Source organism: Ambystoma mexicanum, chromosome 2p (genome assembly GCF_040938575.1).
Source record: "Ambystoma mexicanum isolate Mex_15411 chromosome 2p, UKY_AmexF1_1, whole genome shotgun sequence".
NCBI classification, from domain to species: Eukaryota; Metazoa; Chordata; class Amphibia; order Caudata; family Ambystomatidae; genus Ambystoma; species Ambystoma mexicanum.
In genome coordinates this window covers 551,353,143-551,372,553 of record NC_090923.1, presented here as the reverse complement: position 1 = coordinate 551,372,553, position 19,411 = coordinate 551,353,143, and the positions used below count along the sequence as shown (strand labels likewise).

The following is a 19,411-nucleotide window of genomic DNA, read 5'->3' as shown; positions in this document are numbered from 1 at the left end:
TTGACTTCTAGCTTACAACTTCTAACTTCCCTGATGGTAGACTTTACCCTTGATTCCTAAATACCAATGTTACATTTGCTCTCATAAACCATGCACAGCAATAATATGCTTGGCACGTTTTATAACTCTCCTGTCCACATGCAGATGCACATATCAACCCCATAGCAATCTAATTTCTCAAATCATTATCAGTTATTTCCAAGACACAATGGCATCCCCAGTCACTTGCTCCCATAACTCTTGGGTTTCTCAGTACAACACCCTCATTTTTCTATATGCTTCTTGCAAACAGCAGCACCATACCATTTCTTATTAACTGCTTACCAAGAACAGCTGAACTACTGTACCCACTTTCATGTAGACTCACCTTAGGGGAGTACTTCTCCCCCGCAGCCAGCTCGCAGATCCTGTTACCATGCCCACTCCTCTCACCCCTGGATGCTGGCACAGATGCACTTTTCTCTTCAATCTTAATGTTCGGGTGGAAGCCTTCACTCTGCTTCAGGGCAAAGGCGGTTGCTTTCCCCCCATCTGTATGCCATGGTTATCACATGAAAAGAGCAATTTAGGTAAAACTGTTCTGTGATAGCAGGTTAACTTAACTCAAAGTAGGCATTTTAACTTGAGAGCATAAAGTGACAACACGACAGAATAATTATAGGAAGGGTGCAATTAACGTTCACAATGTACATCATTTTGGATTCTTGCACTTCAAGCCATTACTGTCATTAAGGACATGTGCATAATGCCTTATGATACCAACAAAATGTTTGCCAGAGTGGGAACAGTACTCTGATTTTCCAGTACAGTTAGGATATCATGGAACAAGCCGTTTGGACATTCTGTCATTCATCTAAAGTAAAGGAGAATGGCTTGAAAGCCCCATGTCACAAGTCTTGACAATGCAATCTAATCACTTAACCAGGATTCCCAATCATGGGATACAAAATCTGTGTTGGAGATTGGCCACTAAACAAAAGGGTTAATCAATCAGTTCAGATTAAGGCATGCGTTAAATGATTTATGTTAGGGTTTTTTGCAAAAGTCACTGTCTGTGACAGGACTTAGGAAAGCCCACCTTGGACGAACAGGGTTTACAACTCTTAGGATCAGCTTGAACTACCCAAAGGATTGGTCGAGTGGCGAGCAGCCAGGCAAAGTTTAAGGAGGGAGGGAGGAAGGAGGGCTGTAGTTAGGAACAAAGACCTCAGAGCATACCCCGGTTCAAGAAAACACAAAATTAGAAGTTATATAAAAAAAAGATATTATATACGCTAAGGCACACTGTTGTAATTCAAAGATCAGGTAAGTACTTTAAAAACAAACAGTATAATAACACTTGTAATACTCTTAGAATAGTAACCCACAGGTTTAATCACATTAGAATAGCTTTTTCAGTAGCAAATCACTTAGTAAACCAACTGGAAACGTATATGCACACTAATACCCTTTTGTAACTTCGACGCGACCCATTCCCATCTTAACAGTCCAAACCTATGTAGTTTGAGTCTCTCAAAGTTCAGATGGGCCACCAGTAGCTGCAGGTTGAGTGGGAAATGGCTGGAAGGAGCAAAATACAGTGTTCTGAGGGCTAGGATGCCAATGGATTGCCTAATGTTACAGGTAATTAAAGTCACTGGTTACAATTTGGTTCAGGGAGGTTAGGATGAGCCCCGGAAAAGGTGCCCTAAGGACCAGTGTCCTAGGGCAGGCGGTTTTACCGCTAGAGTGCTATGGGGACCCGAGAGGAAGCAGGATACAAGCCATCTGCAGCCCCCAGAATCACAGGATTGTACAAGCACCCCCCGGAAGAGTACCTTAGATTGAAGGTGGTGTTGCTGTGCGATGTTTCCAGCAGCGAGGTGACAAAGATCTGGTCTCCTGGTCTTCGGCCCTGGAGATGGGGTGACCGTGACCTCTGTGGATCTGTCCAGCAACAGATCTTTTTGGTTCTGGCTCATTGGCGCCTTTGGCAGCCTGGGAAGGCAGACTGTTGGCAATGGTCGGTCAACTCTTCTCCGTTTCTCGGTTTTTCCCTCTGGTGAGGGGACTTTCTAGAGCCGACTCGAGTTGCTGCAAGCTTAGAAAGATGCCCAAACAGTTTCAGGTGAAAGTGCATTTCCAGAGACTATGCACAGCGTTTTGGCATAGGAACCAGGGTACTGGGAGATGTCAGGTCCTTGGGTTCGAAGTTCTTCAAGGGATAGTGCACATTGGAGATCATCTCAAGACTGGTTAGGCCCACCAGTCTATGGAAGGAAGTTCTCTTCTTCTGATCTTCCCTGTCGATTGGCCATGTGAGGTCAGGACAGTCGCAGTGACAACATGCTGTGGCAGTCCCTGGAAGGGCTGGCAATATTTTGATTCATTCTCCTGTTCCGATACTTCTGTCGACTCTTGCTTTCTGCTCTAGGAGAACACTGCTCAGTCCACCAATCATGCCCCATGCAGCATTCAAACTTGGAGATGGCTGTCCAATGGAGACCGGAAGCCTCCCAGTCTGAACTGGTTTCAGTCAAGCATACTGCAGAGTGAGGCAGGGTCCCACTTCCTGCCCTGCCTCGCTCTCAAAGGGAAGCCCAGCAAAGACAAGGGGACCCTCCCCCACCTAGCATGGTAGACAAAGGGATCAGAAAGAACAAGACCTCTTGTTCAAGGCTTAATAAAGTAGGGCCTCCATTTTGGGAAGGTGGCCCCTTAGGTACCTTCATTGGAGCAGTACTGCAGCCTCCAGTGAAAAGTCCAGAAAAAGTTGTGTAAAAGGTACACTACCACTAGCCCGAACAGATGGGTGTGACACAGTAACATAAGGTTACTGGACAGGTGAGAAAAGGAACACCCTGTATCCCCCTCAGGACCCCACATACGGTGGGGTGTGCTGATCTCGCCAAAAGAAAAACAGGTAGAATAAAAAGTATCCCCCTGCCCTGGTAACTGCAAGAGTTAGCCAGAAAAGAAAAAGAAAAAACAGGGCAGGAGAAGCTTTAGGGGCTTCTCACAATACTGCACAGACATGGGTGCTGTGTGTTGCTTCAGTAAAAGGTAGATGCCTACAAAGTTGGAGGAAAGTAGGACTCCAAAAAAAAGAAAATCTGTAGAAGGAGTTAAAAAGGCTCCCATAATCAGAGTAAAAAGAGAGGAGTGTGGAAAAAGGTTCACACTCAGCCAGCAGAATTAGCAAACAAATCCATGTGTCCAGCAAAAGGTGCAGAGGTGCTCACTGTGAGTGGGGATTTCACACAGAGGGAAATCTAACAAGTCCAATTTAGGGGAAAAAACTCAAATGAGGTCTCATAGAATGCTCTTCAGTACTGTGATGAAGAACAATTTACGCACCTCTGGGTAAGGTTTTTTCTGATGGATGTTCCTTCTACGGATTCCTCATCTATGATATCCCTATGCCAGAGCAGCTGTTATCCGGAAACATTACCGCCACCAGTAGGCACAGCGTGACTCTGTCGGCTCCGTCCGATGCCTCTACGCACCTTGCACCGGACAGGATGTCAGTATATATAACAGCACCACGCCGCGTGACCTCAGTTCTACCCTTTTATTCTAGCACTCTGAAGCTGAGGGACTGTAGAACCAGTGGTGTACTTGCTTCCTGCAAAGAGGGGCAGGTAGGGATGTACCTGTTTGGGCAAGTTGCTATACCACGGCCCCGAGTTTATATCTCTCAGGGGCTGGTTCCTCAGCAGCGAAGATTCCACAACCTCGCACTAGAATCAAAGTGCTGGGGCATACTCGGAGCAGCCAGGTCTCCGCCACGCGACGGATGAAAGACAAGAAGTGGAAGCGTTTCAAGGTGTGGTGCGCAGGTTTGAGCACAGATCCATTTTCAGCATCTATTGAGCAGGTCTTACCCTATCTCCTTCAATTGGCAAAGAGTGGATTAGCGCTTTCATCCACCAAGGTACACCTTTCAGCCATTTCCGCTTACACCACAAAGCCTCATCAAGAGTCTCAGGTCTCCGACCCGGCAGTTAAAGCTTGCCTGAAAGAGTTGGTGCGCACCTTCCCCAGGGAACGGAAAACTTTCCCTTCCTGGAGTCTTAACACTGTTCTGACATCGCTGATGTGAGCACTGTAGGAGCCTAGTCATAGGTGCCGTCTAAAATGTCTTTCTTGGAAGATAGCCTTTTTGGTGGCCACCATGTCAGCCAGACGCATTAGGGAACTACAAGCACTTTCCGTTGAACCACCCTTTACCATCTTCCAGAAGGATAAAGTAATTGTTCAACCTCACCCGTGGTTCATCCCTAAGGTTTTGTCTGAGACCACATTGTCACAGCGGATAGTGTTACCTACATACCTTCAGCAATCAAAAGACTGCAGCTGAACAGACACTGCATTCACTGGACGTTTCTAGAACACTAAAATTCCACTTAAAAAGGACTTCAGAACTTCCAATAGATTTTTCATCGCATTTGCATGTCTCGGCAAGGGACAATGTATCTCCAAACAGGAACTGGATCGCTGGGTCTCGAGCTGTATCACCCACTGCCACCAGATGATAGGCGATCCAGCATCATCTCTGACAGCACACTCCACCAGGGTAAGAGAAGCTTTGGCAGTCTTCCAAGCGGGAGTGACATTAAGAGATATGTCATGTGACCACACGGAGCACGCTCCACTTGTTCGCCGGCCATTACTGCCTGGAGGAAGATATCAGAAGTGAAACAGCAGTAAGACAGGCAGCGCTTCAACACCTATTTGCTGAAGGCAGGAGCAGCCTAAGTATGCTTGTGATATTTATCTGTATCCCTCCTTCCCGATACGATTTGTTCTACACTTGCGTGTTCTGTGCATTGCTCACTTCTACAGAGTGAGTCTCAGATATGTGTATCATATTGCTCAAAGACAAATGTCTTTGTTGTTTTTTCTTTTGAATGCTTGGTATTCCATTCAAGCATGTGAATCTTTGAAAGCTCCAATGGTGGAGAAGTCTTTGTTACTTACCTGTATTTCTCCAGCATTGGTATCTTTCATAGATTCATGTGCGCCCGTCCTCCTCCCTTGGGGAGTGGCTGCTCTGTATCCAGTCAGTCATCACCTTTCAGCCTATACGGTTCAAAATCTGAAGATGGTTGCCTGGGGTGAAGCTTAAGCTCTGCCACCTCATTGGCTAGGGTCAAAAAGGACCAACGGAGGTGGAGGGACTGCACAAGTGAAGGGCTGCACAGGCCCATTTGGCCTGCTGTGTAGAATTTTCCTCTGGAAAAAGTTTAATTACTGAGGATTCCATGTGAATCTATGAAATATCCAATTCTGGAGAAAAAACATTACAGAGAGGTAAGTAATTTGTTCTTCTAATGGATTTTTTGTCCTCGCACGGATTCCTCATCCATGAAAGACTTCCAAAGTAGTACGCAATGAGGGCGGAAGCAAAGACATCACCTAAACCAGAAAACTCTAGAGGCCTGCCCAACCAAAATGGGCATCCTGGCCTGCAAGGGAATCCAAGTACTAATGCTTAGCAAACGTGTGCATAGATGCCCACAGTGGGGCCTGACAAATGTCCAGAAGAGGAACTCTCGCTCTTCAGGGAACATGCGACAGCCACTCTTCTGGTGGAATGAGGTCCGAGACTCTCAGGTACATCCTTCCCAGCCATATCATAGCATTCTGTCATGCAGTGAATGATCCACCTGGACAGGGTCTATTTGGTCATAGCCCTGCCAGCACTCACACCAGCTTAGCCAATGAAAAGTTGGTCATACTTTGTAACCTCTCTAGTTAGTATGAGGGACTTAGAACTTAAGGGCCTGTATCGGGTCCAGTCAATGGAAGGGTGAGCAGAGGAAAAACACAGGAAGATGAATCTTCTGAGAGAGATGGAAAACCGAGACCACCTTCAGCAGAAATGGGGCAGCGGGGCTGGTCTCACTCAACATCTCCTTGGAAAAAGACAAAATGGGAGATAAAACAATGCCTTGAACTGACTCACCCGCCTCGTGGACGTGATGGCTGCCAGGAAATTACTTTAAAGGTGAGTAACCTAATAGAACAGGAATGACTCAAACGGAGCACCCATAAGAAACATTAAAACTAAAGTCAAATCCCATACCAGGCTCACAAATCGGCGGGGGGAGGAAACTGGTTTTAAAAACCCCTCAAGAACCGCATAACAGTGGGAATTGTGAAGAACGAGCCTTGGTCTGTGGACCTCTAGAAAACCGAAATATCAGCAAGGTTACCATTTGCATTACCAATCTGCAGGCCTGCTTGGGCCAAGGAAAGCAGAAAACCCAACACAGGGAATAGAGGACAGGATAAAGGATCCAAGTCCCTCTCCAACCGAAAATGTATGTCACTTGCAGGCATAAATTCAATTCGTAGCAGGCCTTCGAGCTAAAAAAGCACATTGAGAACGTCATCCGACAAGTCCCACTCCTTGTACCTCAGTCTCTCAGTAACCAAGCATGAAGGTTCTGGATGTTGAGGTTCACGGGTAGGACCCCGCCCTTACGATCGGTAGAGCAAGTCTATTCTCATCAGAAGGCACCACAGAGGGCAGATGGACACGTCCAGTAACTCCGGATACCATGTTCTCTGGGCCCAGTCCGGAGCAATCGGTTCATAATGGTTCAGAGCAGGTGCAACCTCCTGAGAAGCAGTGGATTGACCGGGATTGTCAAGAATGCATAAAGGAGGTCGAATGTCCACTTGACGGCCAGCATGTCCCCCAAGAGCGCCCTGAGGAAATGTCCCTGGAGCAGAACACCACATACTTCCTTGTTGATACTGGAAGCAGAGAGGTCCACTTGAGGAGTCCCCCAAAAGGAGAAGATGTTGGGGTAGACGTTTTAACAGGGGAAAAAGAGGTTCACACTATGTAAATTGTACTAGGCCATGGTGCGGCTGGGTTAGAGGCAATGCTGCAACGAAATAAGTGTTCGATGTAGTTAGAAGAATTGAAATAAGTTACTTTGTATTTTAGTTGGATACATTTTTAGAGTCACAGTAGGCACCAACAGGAGTAGCAGTGGCATGGATACAATGTATTGTGCAATGTACAATTTTTAGCGCTGAGAAGTATTCAAAAATAATGTGTATGCCCAAAAAAAAAAGATGTATTGCCACGACTCCTTCGTGAACTACATTGAATCTGTAATCAGAGGTGAAGCGGGAATAAAGAAAAACAGAGTAAAGAAAGGCATAAGCACGCATACTCGCAGAGGCGGAAGCTTGGGAATTTCACGCAATAAAAAACAAATGGAAAAATAAGCTAAGGTCCCTGCGTGTGAAGCTTTATCAGGGAGATGCAGAGGATATGTTAAGATCGTTGTGTGATGTAAATACTCGTAGATTTTGGGCTTTGGTTAATAATGGAGGGCAAGACCAAACTAAAGCCCAAACATATATAAACTCAGAGAGAAATGGGAAGGACACTTTAGTAGCCTCTATTGCCCCTCAAGTGTGGTGTGGATTCCGTCGTTAGATATCGAGAACGCCACATGGACTATCCCATTTTGTGTAAAAGAAATTGAAGACATTATTGTGAAAAGTTCTCCATCCAGGGCACTCGGGCCGAATCTGCTCTGCAACAGGGTTATGAAGGGGAACGCTAACTTATGGGCCAAAATACTATTTCTTCTCTTCAAAGACATAGTAAAGGTACATCTCTTTCCGAATAGTTGGAGAATGTCTTATATAGTACCAATCTATAAGAAAAGGGATATGGCTCTACCTACTAGCTACAGACTAATAGCCCTGTTGGACGATGATTCCAAAATATTCGCTAGTCTTGTTCTAGAGCATACTCGGAGCTGGATGGATCAATGTAATATACCGTCGCCTTTTCAGTTTGGTTTTAGAAAGAACGTGGGCAGGAGGATTATTAACATCATGCAAAAGCGGCATGGACCCCTGGAAATCTTCCCATCTACTTAGCGTCAATTGATCTTACATCTGCTTGCGATTTAGTGGATAGATCAATATTGTGGACCAAATTTGCAAACCTCGGGATGGCTGCTCCTCTGCTGTCAATTGTATATAACATGCACCAAGACTCTAGATTAAAGGTCCGACTCAGTGTGGAGGGAAAGAAATCAGGGTTAAAAATGGTCTCCGGTAAGGGTGCATATACGCCCGACAATATTTAATATATACTTTTCTGACATGGGAGAGTGCTTCAAAAAGTAGGTTATAAATTCACCTAAAGTTGAGGGCACCAAGATTCAGTGGACCGCTTATGCAGATGACGTGACTATTTACGACCATACTCCTATAGGTCTCCAACGCCTTTAAAGAATACATCCTCACAAATGCACCTAAAATCAAATATTCCAAAACAGTGATTGTATGTTTGTCGCATAAGAAAAAGCAAAAAACGAATGCACTGTTCCCAAATCATGAGAAATTACCAACAAGGACAGCAATAAGATATCTAGGCTACCCAGTGTTTGGAAATAAGAATAAGGCAAATTTCCGGGCACTATTGGAAGCGAAAATCAGCCCCATGATAGCCCAACTATGTAAAATTGACGCAAAATATGGTAAATTTACGTTAATACTGTGTATCCGCTTGTACAAAAATAGAATAGTGCCTCAACTATGCTATGGACTAGAATTAGCCCGGTAATGGTGTAGGAAGGAGGTTGCAGTGTATGAATCCAAAATTGTAAAGTGTATGGTAAGATGCTTGCCGAAATATGTGCCATTGGTGGCAATAAAATATGAGCTCGGTCTGCACTCGATCAGAAGCACCATAGAATGGCATAGAATGGCCCTATACAGGAAATTGATAACCAGTAAGGATACAACCTTATATGACATTATGGGTAGGGGCATCGGGAGTGGTGCTCCCACATCAAAGTATCTCAGGGACATGTTGGAGGAAGCAAATGAAGTTCTAGACAAACTGGGGGTCCCTAGAGATATGCTCATCACGAACCCTATGAAAGTAAAAAAAAAAAGTTTGCTTCACTCCGACTGGAATCTAACAGTTCAAGAGGCTAAGTTAACCAAGTTACATTATCATATTGTTTCTGACTGTAAAAAGATGGGGGAGCTGGCACCATACCCAATCAAATTTCCGGTTAGAGCCTGCAGGCAGGAATATATGAGATTCCGCTTCAACGTGTTGTGTACGGGACAAATAGTAGATTTTAGAAGTGGGCAGAGTAAGGGATTCTCCTTCTGTAGATTTTGTAAGCAAAAGGAGAACCGGGAGACTTTGGAGCATTTACTGACTGAGTGCAACGGACTAAGGAATGAATGCATTAGCCACTTCAGTAAATATGTACCAAATGCTGAATGCGTGGATCTGGATCTGCTGTAGCTGGACATGTTGCTTTGTAAACAAGTCAAAATACAGATTGCTGTTGTCAGGTTCTTGAAGAACTATTGTTGTCTCTAAATATAGGGGGAAATGGACCATCTATGAGGTAAAATGATTAAGTATTAAGTGCTATCTTCAGAAATTCGGAGCATCTAGATGCTTTGTGAGGGAGAATCAGAACCTGGGTAAATGAATTTTATATTCTCTTCTTTTAAAATGTATATTGATGTAATTGAAACTGAATTGAAAATGAACTGAAAATGTATGTGGTAAATGTGAATTCTGTATTGAGAAAGTATGTTTTATATATATTTAGTAGTACTCTGATGTTTTAAATCACAAAGAAATCTTTGTAAAAGTTACTATGTAACTATAAACAAATAAACAAAAGTATGTAGTGGGGAGAATTTTGCACGCGAGAGAGGAGTTCATTGAAGGGCAGACTAACATGTGGGAATTCAATAATGGTTTAAATTGCAGACACATTTAGGGCATTGGGAAATATGGGGTTTATTGTGGATACACGGAGGCATAGCAGAATGCAGACTTCACCTATTTGGGGTTTTAACAGGCTGCAGAGTTGCTGGATTGGCAGGAATGTATTTTTTGACCTGGTTTGGAGAGCTGAATGACCTAGGTCAATGAAGGGTGTAGAAAGTGAACCGCATATGGGCAGTTGTGATAACATTGCAAGGGGCTGAAGGCAGAAACTGAACGGAAAGTTATTTGTTAGGTTTTTATAGCTGGATTAGGTTCTTAGATGCAAAGTGTAATTTATCTGGGCGCACAAAAGCTTGTTTTTTTAATCAACAGACAGGTCTTGTTACATGAAGCGTTAAATTGAGCGCTGAGGGTTTATGGGGTTGCAGGGAAAAGGGTAGAATGTATGCCGAAGGCTATGACTTGAAATGGTAGTAGAAAATAGGATTACGTACAAGAATGCAGGAAAAATGGTATTAGACGCCTGGAGCATCTGGGAGGATAAGGATTTGTACTGCTGCTTCAAAGGAATGTTTATATATATTTTTCTACCTCCCCATGCCTAAAAGAGTTTATGGAAAGCCTTGTCCAATCACCATTTTGGGTTAAATGGTTTTCTGTCACATGGTCCGAATAATTAACAGAGTTAGTCATAAATGATAAATGTATTATGTGGAGTACGCCATAACTGACGAGGGAAGAAGATCACCAGCCAAAAGGGTTGTACTTTGTGAATGTATCCAATGGGATTTTAGAGGTTGGGGGATTAAATTACTTTGTAACAAGAGTTAGCCAATGGAGGGTTGGAAGATGACAAAATATTTGGGATTATGTAAATTGTATAACTGGGTATATAAACTGTAACTTTGTTGTCATTTGGGGAGAATCAGGTTAGTTTTCAGCTCTAAGTACGGACTAGCCGCTCCTGATGGTTAGCATGCAATGAACTTGTTTTTTTCTGACAAAATGCATTAGTTTCTTTGCGGAAACCAGTCTTTCGTATTTGAATGCTCAAGTTAATTCCTTTCAAAGATCTCCTCCAGAACATCCTGGCAGAGCTCCCACTCGTGGGTGGCCGAAGTCTGTCTGCTCAAGGCAGCTGTAACATTCTCTCATCCGGACAGATGAGCCACTCTGAGACACTGTTCTCCAGCGCCCAGAACCAGTCAAATTGCTTCCCTGCACAGAGGCAAGGATCCCACAACCACCTTGTTTGTTGAAGTAGTGCATGGCCACTGTGTTGTCGGTCAGGATCATTAGGATCAAATGCAGGATCTTGCATTTCACAGGAGGGGAGGAGAGGAAAACGCCAGGGCCAGCCTGACGGTCAAGTTGCTGTGTTCCCATGCCCACTCACCCCTAGGTCTGACAGGTGAGCGCCCCAACCAGTCAGATGCGTTAGTGACCACTGTCACCTGAGGCCAACGTTGGCAGAACAACGTGCCTCTCATCAAGTTGTCTCGAATACCACCACATGGGATTGCGAGCCAATTGGTGCGAGACCCATATAAAGTCTGGTATGTGGCTGTGAAACCGCGCCATTGGCAACGAAGAAACCACTAAAGTGATCTCATGCTCAGCCTTGCCCCCGGCCCAACAAGAATGCAGGTGGCCTTGAGGTGCAGCAAGCCGAGGCCAGTACTAGTTCCTGGGATTTGACCATCAGAAGGATGTTTGCCACTCGATCCTTGGGCGGTAAGCCCTGCCCAGACGAGTGTCCAATACTGCCCAGATGAACCAGACTGGGACAGTGAAACCTGAGACTTTTTAAAGTTCAGAGAAAAGCCTGGGCTGTGAAATAAATGGACTAACGTACTCTTACTTCATAGACCCCTTTCCTCCATACTGTATGGGCGTCCCTCGCGAGGGACGGCAGACAGAACCTTTTTCACCAGAAAAATCTTCTTCCCCTTTAAATTTAGAGACGCACAGGGCGCGGCCCAGGGAGCATACGCTTGCCTGACTCCACCCCCTGGCGTCACTCCTCAGTTCCCATTGACGCATCAACAATGGTAGGCATTGCCTAATGACATGTATTATTTGGGGGGGAATGGTAGGACGTATGGCGGAAAGGAGACTATGGACTAAGAGTATGTTAGTCACTACGGTGAGTAACTTAATTACTCTTACGTCCAGTCCCCCTTCCTCCATACTGTATGAGCGATTATAACTGAATGTAGCCCCAGGGTGGACAGGAGCCCCTCCTTAAGAACACAGGTTTCCTAGAACCGTCGCCCGAATGCCACGTCTGACCTAGAGGCGGTGTCCAAACAGTAGTGTTTGCGGAAAAAACCGAAGGGGTGACCAGGAAGCCGCCTTGCCACAGCACAGTCGTTGGAACGCGATGGCCGTGGCCTTGGCTCTCACCGCATGGGCATGTAAGTTAGCTGGCACTGGTTTGTGCTGCCCCTCATAGGCCTCCTTGATGGCCGCAATCATCCACTTGCTAATGAGGCCTGGGATAACCTGGCCTTGACCCACCGAAAGTGACAAAGCGTCCACTATTTCCTCGTTGAGATGGAAGCAAGATGTCACCTTGGGTAGGAAAGCAGGGTGCGTCCGCAGGAGGACAACCTTGTCCCTGTGAAAAGTGGTGTTGGGTTCTGATGCCACCAGAGCCTGGATCTCGCCGGCTGTCTTTATGGTGACCAGCCTGATGTCAGCGGGTGCTCTAGGCTCAAAAGGTTTGTGTGCCGAGGCGCCAAACACAACATTAAGGTCCCACACAGGGTGTGACTTCTTTATAGGCGTGTAAAGCCTGTGTAGGCCCAGCAGATGCAGCATTTACTCTTATATTGGCTCCTAGTAACCTTGCTTCTAGCGCCCTGGATGATCTCTAGGTTAGCCTGAGATAGGCTTAAGTGTTTCAGCGGGACATACTCCGTAGCGACGCTGCGAGGGCTAGCTTGTGAGGAGCAGTGTGGAGTACCCTGCCCCCCTGATGGGCCAGGAGAGGAGCTGGGCCCAGCAGTAGGTGAATGGGTGGTCTGTCCGAAAGGCTGAGGAGCTTGGAGAAACACGGTCTGGCCGGCCAACAGGGAGCTATCAAAATGATGCTGAGGTGCCGGGATTCACCCTGTGGACTAGAGGTGTGGGCTGGAAGGCATATGCCGTCATGTTGTTCCATCGGTCCTGAAATGCGTCCAGGGAGCCGGAGCCCCAGCCAGGAGGCGCACTGTTGCCATTTCCTGTTGTCCCAGGAGGCAAAAAGTGGGACACCTGTGGATGCCTCCAGCTGAGGAAGAACTCCTTTAGTACCAGATCGTTCAATAACTCGTAATTGTAAGCCCCAAGCCTGTTCAGCCTGTCCGCTTCCAGGTTGGATTTCCCCGGGAGGTGGACAGCCCTGAGGTAAATGTCATTCTCCAGAGCCCATTCCCTCATGCCGACTGCGAAGTTGCACAGCGGAGGGGTTCTGGTGCCCCCCTCCGCCCCGCTTGTTGACATAGTACATGCTGGTGGAGTTGTCTGTCTGGATAAGAACTGACTTGCCCTAGTTAAGAGGGAGAAAGGCCTTGAGAGCCAACCATATGGCCTTTAAGTCCGTAGTAACTGACCTGAGAGGACCGCTGCCAGAAGGGGTTGCCCTGCCTCAGGTGGAAGTCTGCAGACCCCCAGTGGAGGTCGGAGAGGGAAGAGGGCAGAATATTGACTGGCTCCTCTCAGGAGCCCTTCTCCCGATTCCATGAGGCTGCGAGGTGCAGCTGTAATCTCAGCCTCCTGTGTTCTGTGAAGGGCATGGCCAAAAGGGCTGCTGCCATAACCCCAGTAGGTGTTGGGCCTGGAGAGGAAGTGAGCTGTAGCTCTCTTGATGGCCGCAATCGTGTCCTCCGAGGGAAAGACTCTCACATAGCTTGTGTCCCAGATGAGGCCCAAGAAGGTAAGGATCTGCGTGGGCTGCAGCTGAGACCTCTTGAGATTGATAGTGAACCCCAGGTCGTGGAGTGTGTTCCTCAGTACGAACCGCTTCTGGCGAGGTGGCCAGGACGAGCCAGTCGTCCAGGTATGGGTAGACGTGGTGGCCCTGGGCCCTGAGGAGGGCTGCCACTGCATTCATCAACCTGGTAAATATCCCTGGGAGCAGAGTTGAGGCCGAAGGTTAGCACCTTGTATTGGAAATGGAAACCCCTGATCCTAAAGTGCAGTAAGGAACGATGTGGCTGCCAAAATCAGGACGTGTAAGTAAGCGTCCTTCAGATCCAGGGAGCAAATCCAGCCTCCCCTGTCCAGTGTTTCCACAATAAGTGATGGCGTAACCATCTTTAATTTTTGCAGAGGGAGGGAGAGATTGAGGGTGGAAAGGTCCAACCCAACTCTCCCGCCAGCCTGGTGGTTCTTCTGTGTGGCGAAAATCCCGGAATAAAAGCCCAAGCCTCGCTGGGAGGTTGGGACTTCTTCCACAGCCTGGCTCTCGCCGAGCGACCGAATCTCCACCAGCAGAGTTGTTGTCCCAATCTGTGAGAGAGGAGGGGACGAGGGAGGAGAGGAAGCTACCAGTAGACGGTACCCCATGGAGACTACAGAGGATCCAGGGGTCCAAACATTTCTGGCACCAAAATTACATGTAAAAGGGAAGCATGTCCCCCACCGGAGACACGTGGACCCGAAGGGACGTGTCATACCATTTTTCCCTCTGAGGCTGATGCGGAGGAAGGGGGGATTGGAAAAACAACTTGGTGCGCCCCCCCCACTCCCTTTGTTGTTTCCTCCGATGCTGACTCCGAGAACAGTCCGGTTGTCTGCACCTCCGTTCTTGGAGGCCTCGGAACCCGTCAAACGCCCACCCATTGTCAGAGCGTTGCTGCGACTGGGTGTAGGCCTTGGGCGTGGCCTTTGTAAGAATAGTTGAAGACTTTAAGGTTTGTGAGCTGTTCCTCTTTTTATCCAATTCCTCATCCATGGTGGAGTGGAAGAGGTCGCTGCCCTCGAAGGGAAGGTCCAATATGCATTCCTGGACATCAGGATTAAACTTAGTAGCCGAGAGCCAGGCCGTCGTCCTCATGTTAATGTTAAAGGTATTTATATAGCGCACCGTCACCAACGGCACTCAGGCGGACCTGTAAAGCAAGGTGGACGGGGTGGGTTAGTTGGTGAAGAGGGCATAGGAAAGTGAGAGATGGTGTACTGTTGGCAGCTTCAGTTCGGTTTTCACCGTGCGCTGAGCTTGGGTGTGCAAATAGGATGGAAGCAGGACCTTGTGTGCTGTTGCAATTTATGTGTTGGTAGTTTGTTGTTGCTGTGTGGTGAAGTCCATGCAGTTTGCTGTGAGAGAGGTGGTTGTGTTGGTTTTGTGTGAAGTAAGCAGAACAACAAGTTACTCTTACCTGGTAACATTCTTTCGATGGGATGGTCCGACGACGTATTCCACATCTATGACAGTAATCACCACAGCTGTGCTGCTTCGGAAAATCTTTCTGCGTCGATGACGTTGATACGCTGTCCTCGAGGGCCTCCGATGAGCCGACTTCACCGGATGGTATAAGTAGCACGCATGACGCCCGTAGCTTCAGTTGTAGTTTTTTCCCCCAGAACGTGCGGCACCAATCTTCTGCCAGTATGACCACATAAGGCCTTGCGGAAACGTAAGCTGCAATGCAATCGCATAAGAAATTCTACAGCGGGGCCGGCATCGGAGGGAGCGATATGGAATACGTCGTCGGACCATCCCATCGAAAGAACGTTACCATGTAAGAGAGTAACTTGTTCTTCGAGGGGATTGGGTCCTCCGACGTATTCCATATCTATGACAGACTCCCAAAGCAGTACCAACGTATGGAGGAGGGAAAAAATTTAGAATATAGAAATTTAGAATGCCCAATCAAATTGCAGAGTAAAGGAGCGCCTTGCCAAAGGCCAGATCCTGCCCATGGATAGAATCTATGGAGCAGTGTCGTACAACAGTATGGACCGAAGTCCAAGTGGCTGCTTCACAGATGTTACGAATAGGAACACCCCTCTGCAGGGCAGTAGAGGCAGCCATACACCAAGTAGAATGGGCTTGTAAGCCTCCCGGAGGGTCCTTACCCGCCAAGCGGTAACATTCAGAAATTGCCAAGATAATCCATCTAGACAAAGTCTGCTTAGTAACAGCTCGTCCCAAACGCCTTCCATCACAACCTATAAAGAGCTGATCATCCACTCTGACCCGGGACATGTGTGAAACGTAGAAACTTAAAGCTCTCCTAGGATCTAACCTATGGAGCCTCTCCTCTTCCTTACCAGGATGCGGAGGAAGATAAATGCCAGAAAAATGACCTTCTGGCTTAAATGAAATTCTGACACCACTTTCGGAAGAAAGGAAGAACGAACTCTAAGGACAACCCTGTCCTTATGAAACATAGTGAAGGGTGTTTTAACGGAAAGTACCTGTAACTCACTCACTCTACGAGCGGAAGTGACCGCAACTAAAAATACAGTTTTAAGGGTCAACAGTCTCAAAGGACTAGAAAGTAAAGGCTCAAATGGAGCACCCATTAGGAACTTTAGAACAAGGTTCAAATCCCAACCGAGCACCTGGAAAGGTGACGATGGGAACACATTAGTGAGCCCTTTCAGAAACTGAGAAATTGAAGGAATTTTGAAATAAGAACACTCCTTAGACGAGCGCTTAAATATGGACAGCGCTGCCAGGTAACCTTTAATGGTACCCACTTGCAGGCCCTTGTGGGCTAACGAAAGCAAAAAGGACTGAACCACAGGAATGCATGTGAAAAAGGAGCCACATTCTTAACCCTGCACCAGTCGCAGGACTTCCTCCAACTGCAACGGTACAGGGACTTTGTTGCCGGCCGTCTGGCCGAAAGCAACACCTCCATCAGGTCTTCAGGGAGGTCCCAATCCTTATACCTCAACTTTTCAGAAGCCAAGCGTTAAGGTTGAGGGATCTGACCTCTGGATGGAGAACCTGACCCCTCTCCCGTGAGAGCAGATCGTCTCGGTAGGGAAGACGACGTGGAGGGCAGATGGACAAGTCGAGAAGGTCCGGTTACCACGTCCTCCGGGCCCATGCCGGAGCAATGAGGATCATCCGGGAACCGAACCTCTGTAACCGCTGCAGCACTTGCGGGATGACAGGGACTGGAGGAAACGCGTACAGCAGTGGGAAGGACCACCTCCAAACTAACGTGTCCCCGAAGGCTCTTCGTTGAGGATATTCCCGCGAGCAGAACCTTCGCACTTCCGGTTGACACTGGAGACGAAGAGGCCCACTTGTGGGGTCCACCAAAGGGCGAAGATCTCCAGGAGAATCTCCTGAGCCAGCTCCCACTCGTGAGAGATCGCGCTCTGCCTGCTCAGAGCGTCCGCCGCCTCGTTTTAGTCTCCGGCCAGATGAACTGCAGAGATCGAAATTTCCTGCTGGATGGCCCAGAACCAGAGCAGCATCGCCTCCCTGCACAGAGGAAGTGACCCTGCCCCCCCCTTTTTGTTGAGGTAGTGCATGGCCGCTGTGTTGTCGGTCAGAATCAGGACAGACTTTCCTCGCACAGTCGGCAGAAAAACCTTCAGGGCTAGCCAGACGGCCCTCAGCTCCAACAGATCGATATGGAGTCTGGACTCTGACGGAGACCAACAACCGCTGACTGTCAACTCGTTGGCATGAGCTCCCCATCCCGTGAGGGATCCGTCCGTCACGATCGTCACCTCCGGCCAGGGTAGCCAAAATGGAGCCCCCTTCATCAGATTGCCTTCGACGGCCCACCAAAGAAGGTCCTGGACGACCGAGGGCAGCACCTGAACGGGGTCCGACATCCTGCCGGAGGACTGGGACCACTGCATCTTGAGAGCCCATTGCAGATATCTCATCTGCAACCTGGCCTCTGGCACCAAAAGAATGCAGGATGCCATGAGGCCGAGCAACCTCAAGAACTCGAACGCCGGGAGACTCTGGGCATGTTGAAACTTGTGCACCATCTGCTGGATGTGATGAGCCCTCACCTGGGGAGGAAAACACTGCCCCAGGGATGTGTCGAGCACTGCTCCAATTTACTGGAGCCGCTGAGGTGGCGTCAAGTGGGACTTCTTTAAGATGAGGGAGAAGCCCAGCTTGTGAAGGACAGATGATCCAGGACTTGCTCGGAAGAGCGCGCCCTGATCAACCAATCGTCCAGGTATGGGTAGATGTGAATGCCCCAATCCTGAGATACTCTGCCACCACCACATGAGCTTGGTGAAGACCTTCAGGGCGGAGGTCAATCCTAACGGCAGGACCCGAAACTGAAAGTGCGAGTCGCCAACCGCGAACCTCAGGTACTTCTTGTGCTTGGGATGGATCAGCACATGAAAGTAAGCGTCCTTGAGGTTGAGAGACACCAACCAGTCCTAAATTTGAAGGGCCTGGAAGACTTGAGAAAGAGTAACCATCTTTAACTTGTCCTTCCTGAGGAGCTTGTTCAAACCGCGCAAGTCCATGATGGGTCTCAATCCCCTGTCTTTCTTCGAAATCAAAAAATAAGGGGAATACCATCCCTTGTTCCTCTCCGCTGCAGGCACCAGTTCTATGGAGCCTTTCTCCAGCAGGGATTGTATTTCCTGCGCAAGGAGCGGATCCGCACTCTTCAAAGAGATTCCTTGGTGGATTGTCGTGAGGCCTCTGCCAGAAAGGAAGACAGTAGCCGTGGGCTATGATCTCCAGAACCCACACATCTAAAGTAATGGCACGCCACTCTACAAGATGCTGAGGCAGCCTTCCCCCAACCGGCGAACAATGGGAAATGGCCTCATGACTGAGCTGAAGCGGCTGCAGCAGTGCCTGAGGGCAAAGAGGCAACTGCCCGAGCGGCCTTGGCACCTCAAGTACCCCGTTTTCCACCTCTGCTACTCCTACGGTGGCCCCTTTGACTTGCAGCTCATCTCGATTTACCAAAGGATGAGTAATATTGAAAGGAACCTCCTCTCCATTGCTGTCCCCAGGACGAAAAGGCAGAGGTTGGAGAACTGCAGCGCTCAACGACTTTGCTGCAGCTTTGGAGGTCTGCAACCTCTCAAGGCTCTCATCAGCCTTACTGCCAAAAAGATGTTCACCATCAAAGGGCATGTTGAGGAGCCGGGCTTGCACATCAGGAGTAAACCCCGACTTCCGCAACCACGCAAACCTGCGTATTATGGTGCTCGCTGCCATGGACCGGCTGACCTAATCTGCCATGTCCAGACCCGACTGAACGGACTCACACATGGCATCCTTGCCATCCTGTACAATAGCAAGAAAACCATCCCGTTCCTCCCCTTCGGGAATATGAGCAGCCGCTAACGAAATACAGTTCCACAGAGTGTGTGTGAAACGTGACAAGGCACACACGGAGTTGGCTGCCTGTAAAGCCATACCCCCTGAAGAAAACACTTTCTTCGCCCAGCCATCAAAACGCTTGTCGTCCCTATCAGGATGGATTGTAGGGTATGACGCCTGCTTTGCTGCGGCCGTAGCCACCTGCACCACCAAACTCTCCGGAGTGGGGTGCGTGGTCAAGTATCAGGGGTCGCTACAGGCTGGGCGGTATTTTCGCGGCAAAGACTTGCTCACTGCCGGGAGATTCTCCAGAGCAGTCCAAGCCGCTGCCACCCTTCTTTGCAAGGCCATATGGAATGGCAGTACCGGGTTAGTTGGTGGACCTTGGTCGAGGATATCCGTCAGGTCATCCTGCACAAAAACCA

General features: G+C 48.1%; 1 protein-coding gene across 2 annotated transcripts in view; it reads right to left on the bottom strand.

The window, feature by feature from the left end:
- The window catches only part of BAP1 (BRCA1 associated deubiquitinase 1), a 545,466-nt gene that overhangs the window by 36,859 nt on the left and 489,196 nt on the right, over window positions 1–19,411 (bottom strand). For both annotated transcript variants that reach the window (XM_069644004.1, XM_069644005.1), the window contains one exon: window positions 368–531. In XM_069644004.1, coding sequence (XP_069500105.1) covers window positions 368–531 — 164 coding nt within the window. The remainder of the gene's footprint in view (window positions 1–367; window positions 532–19,411) is intronic.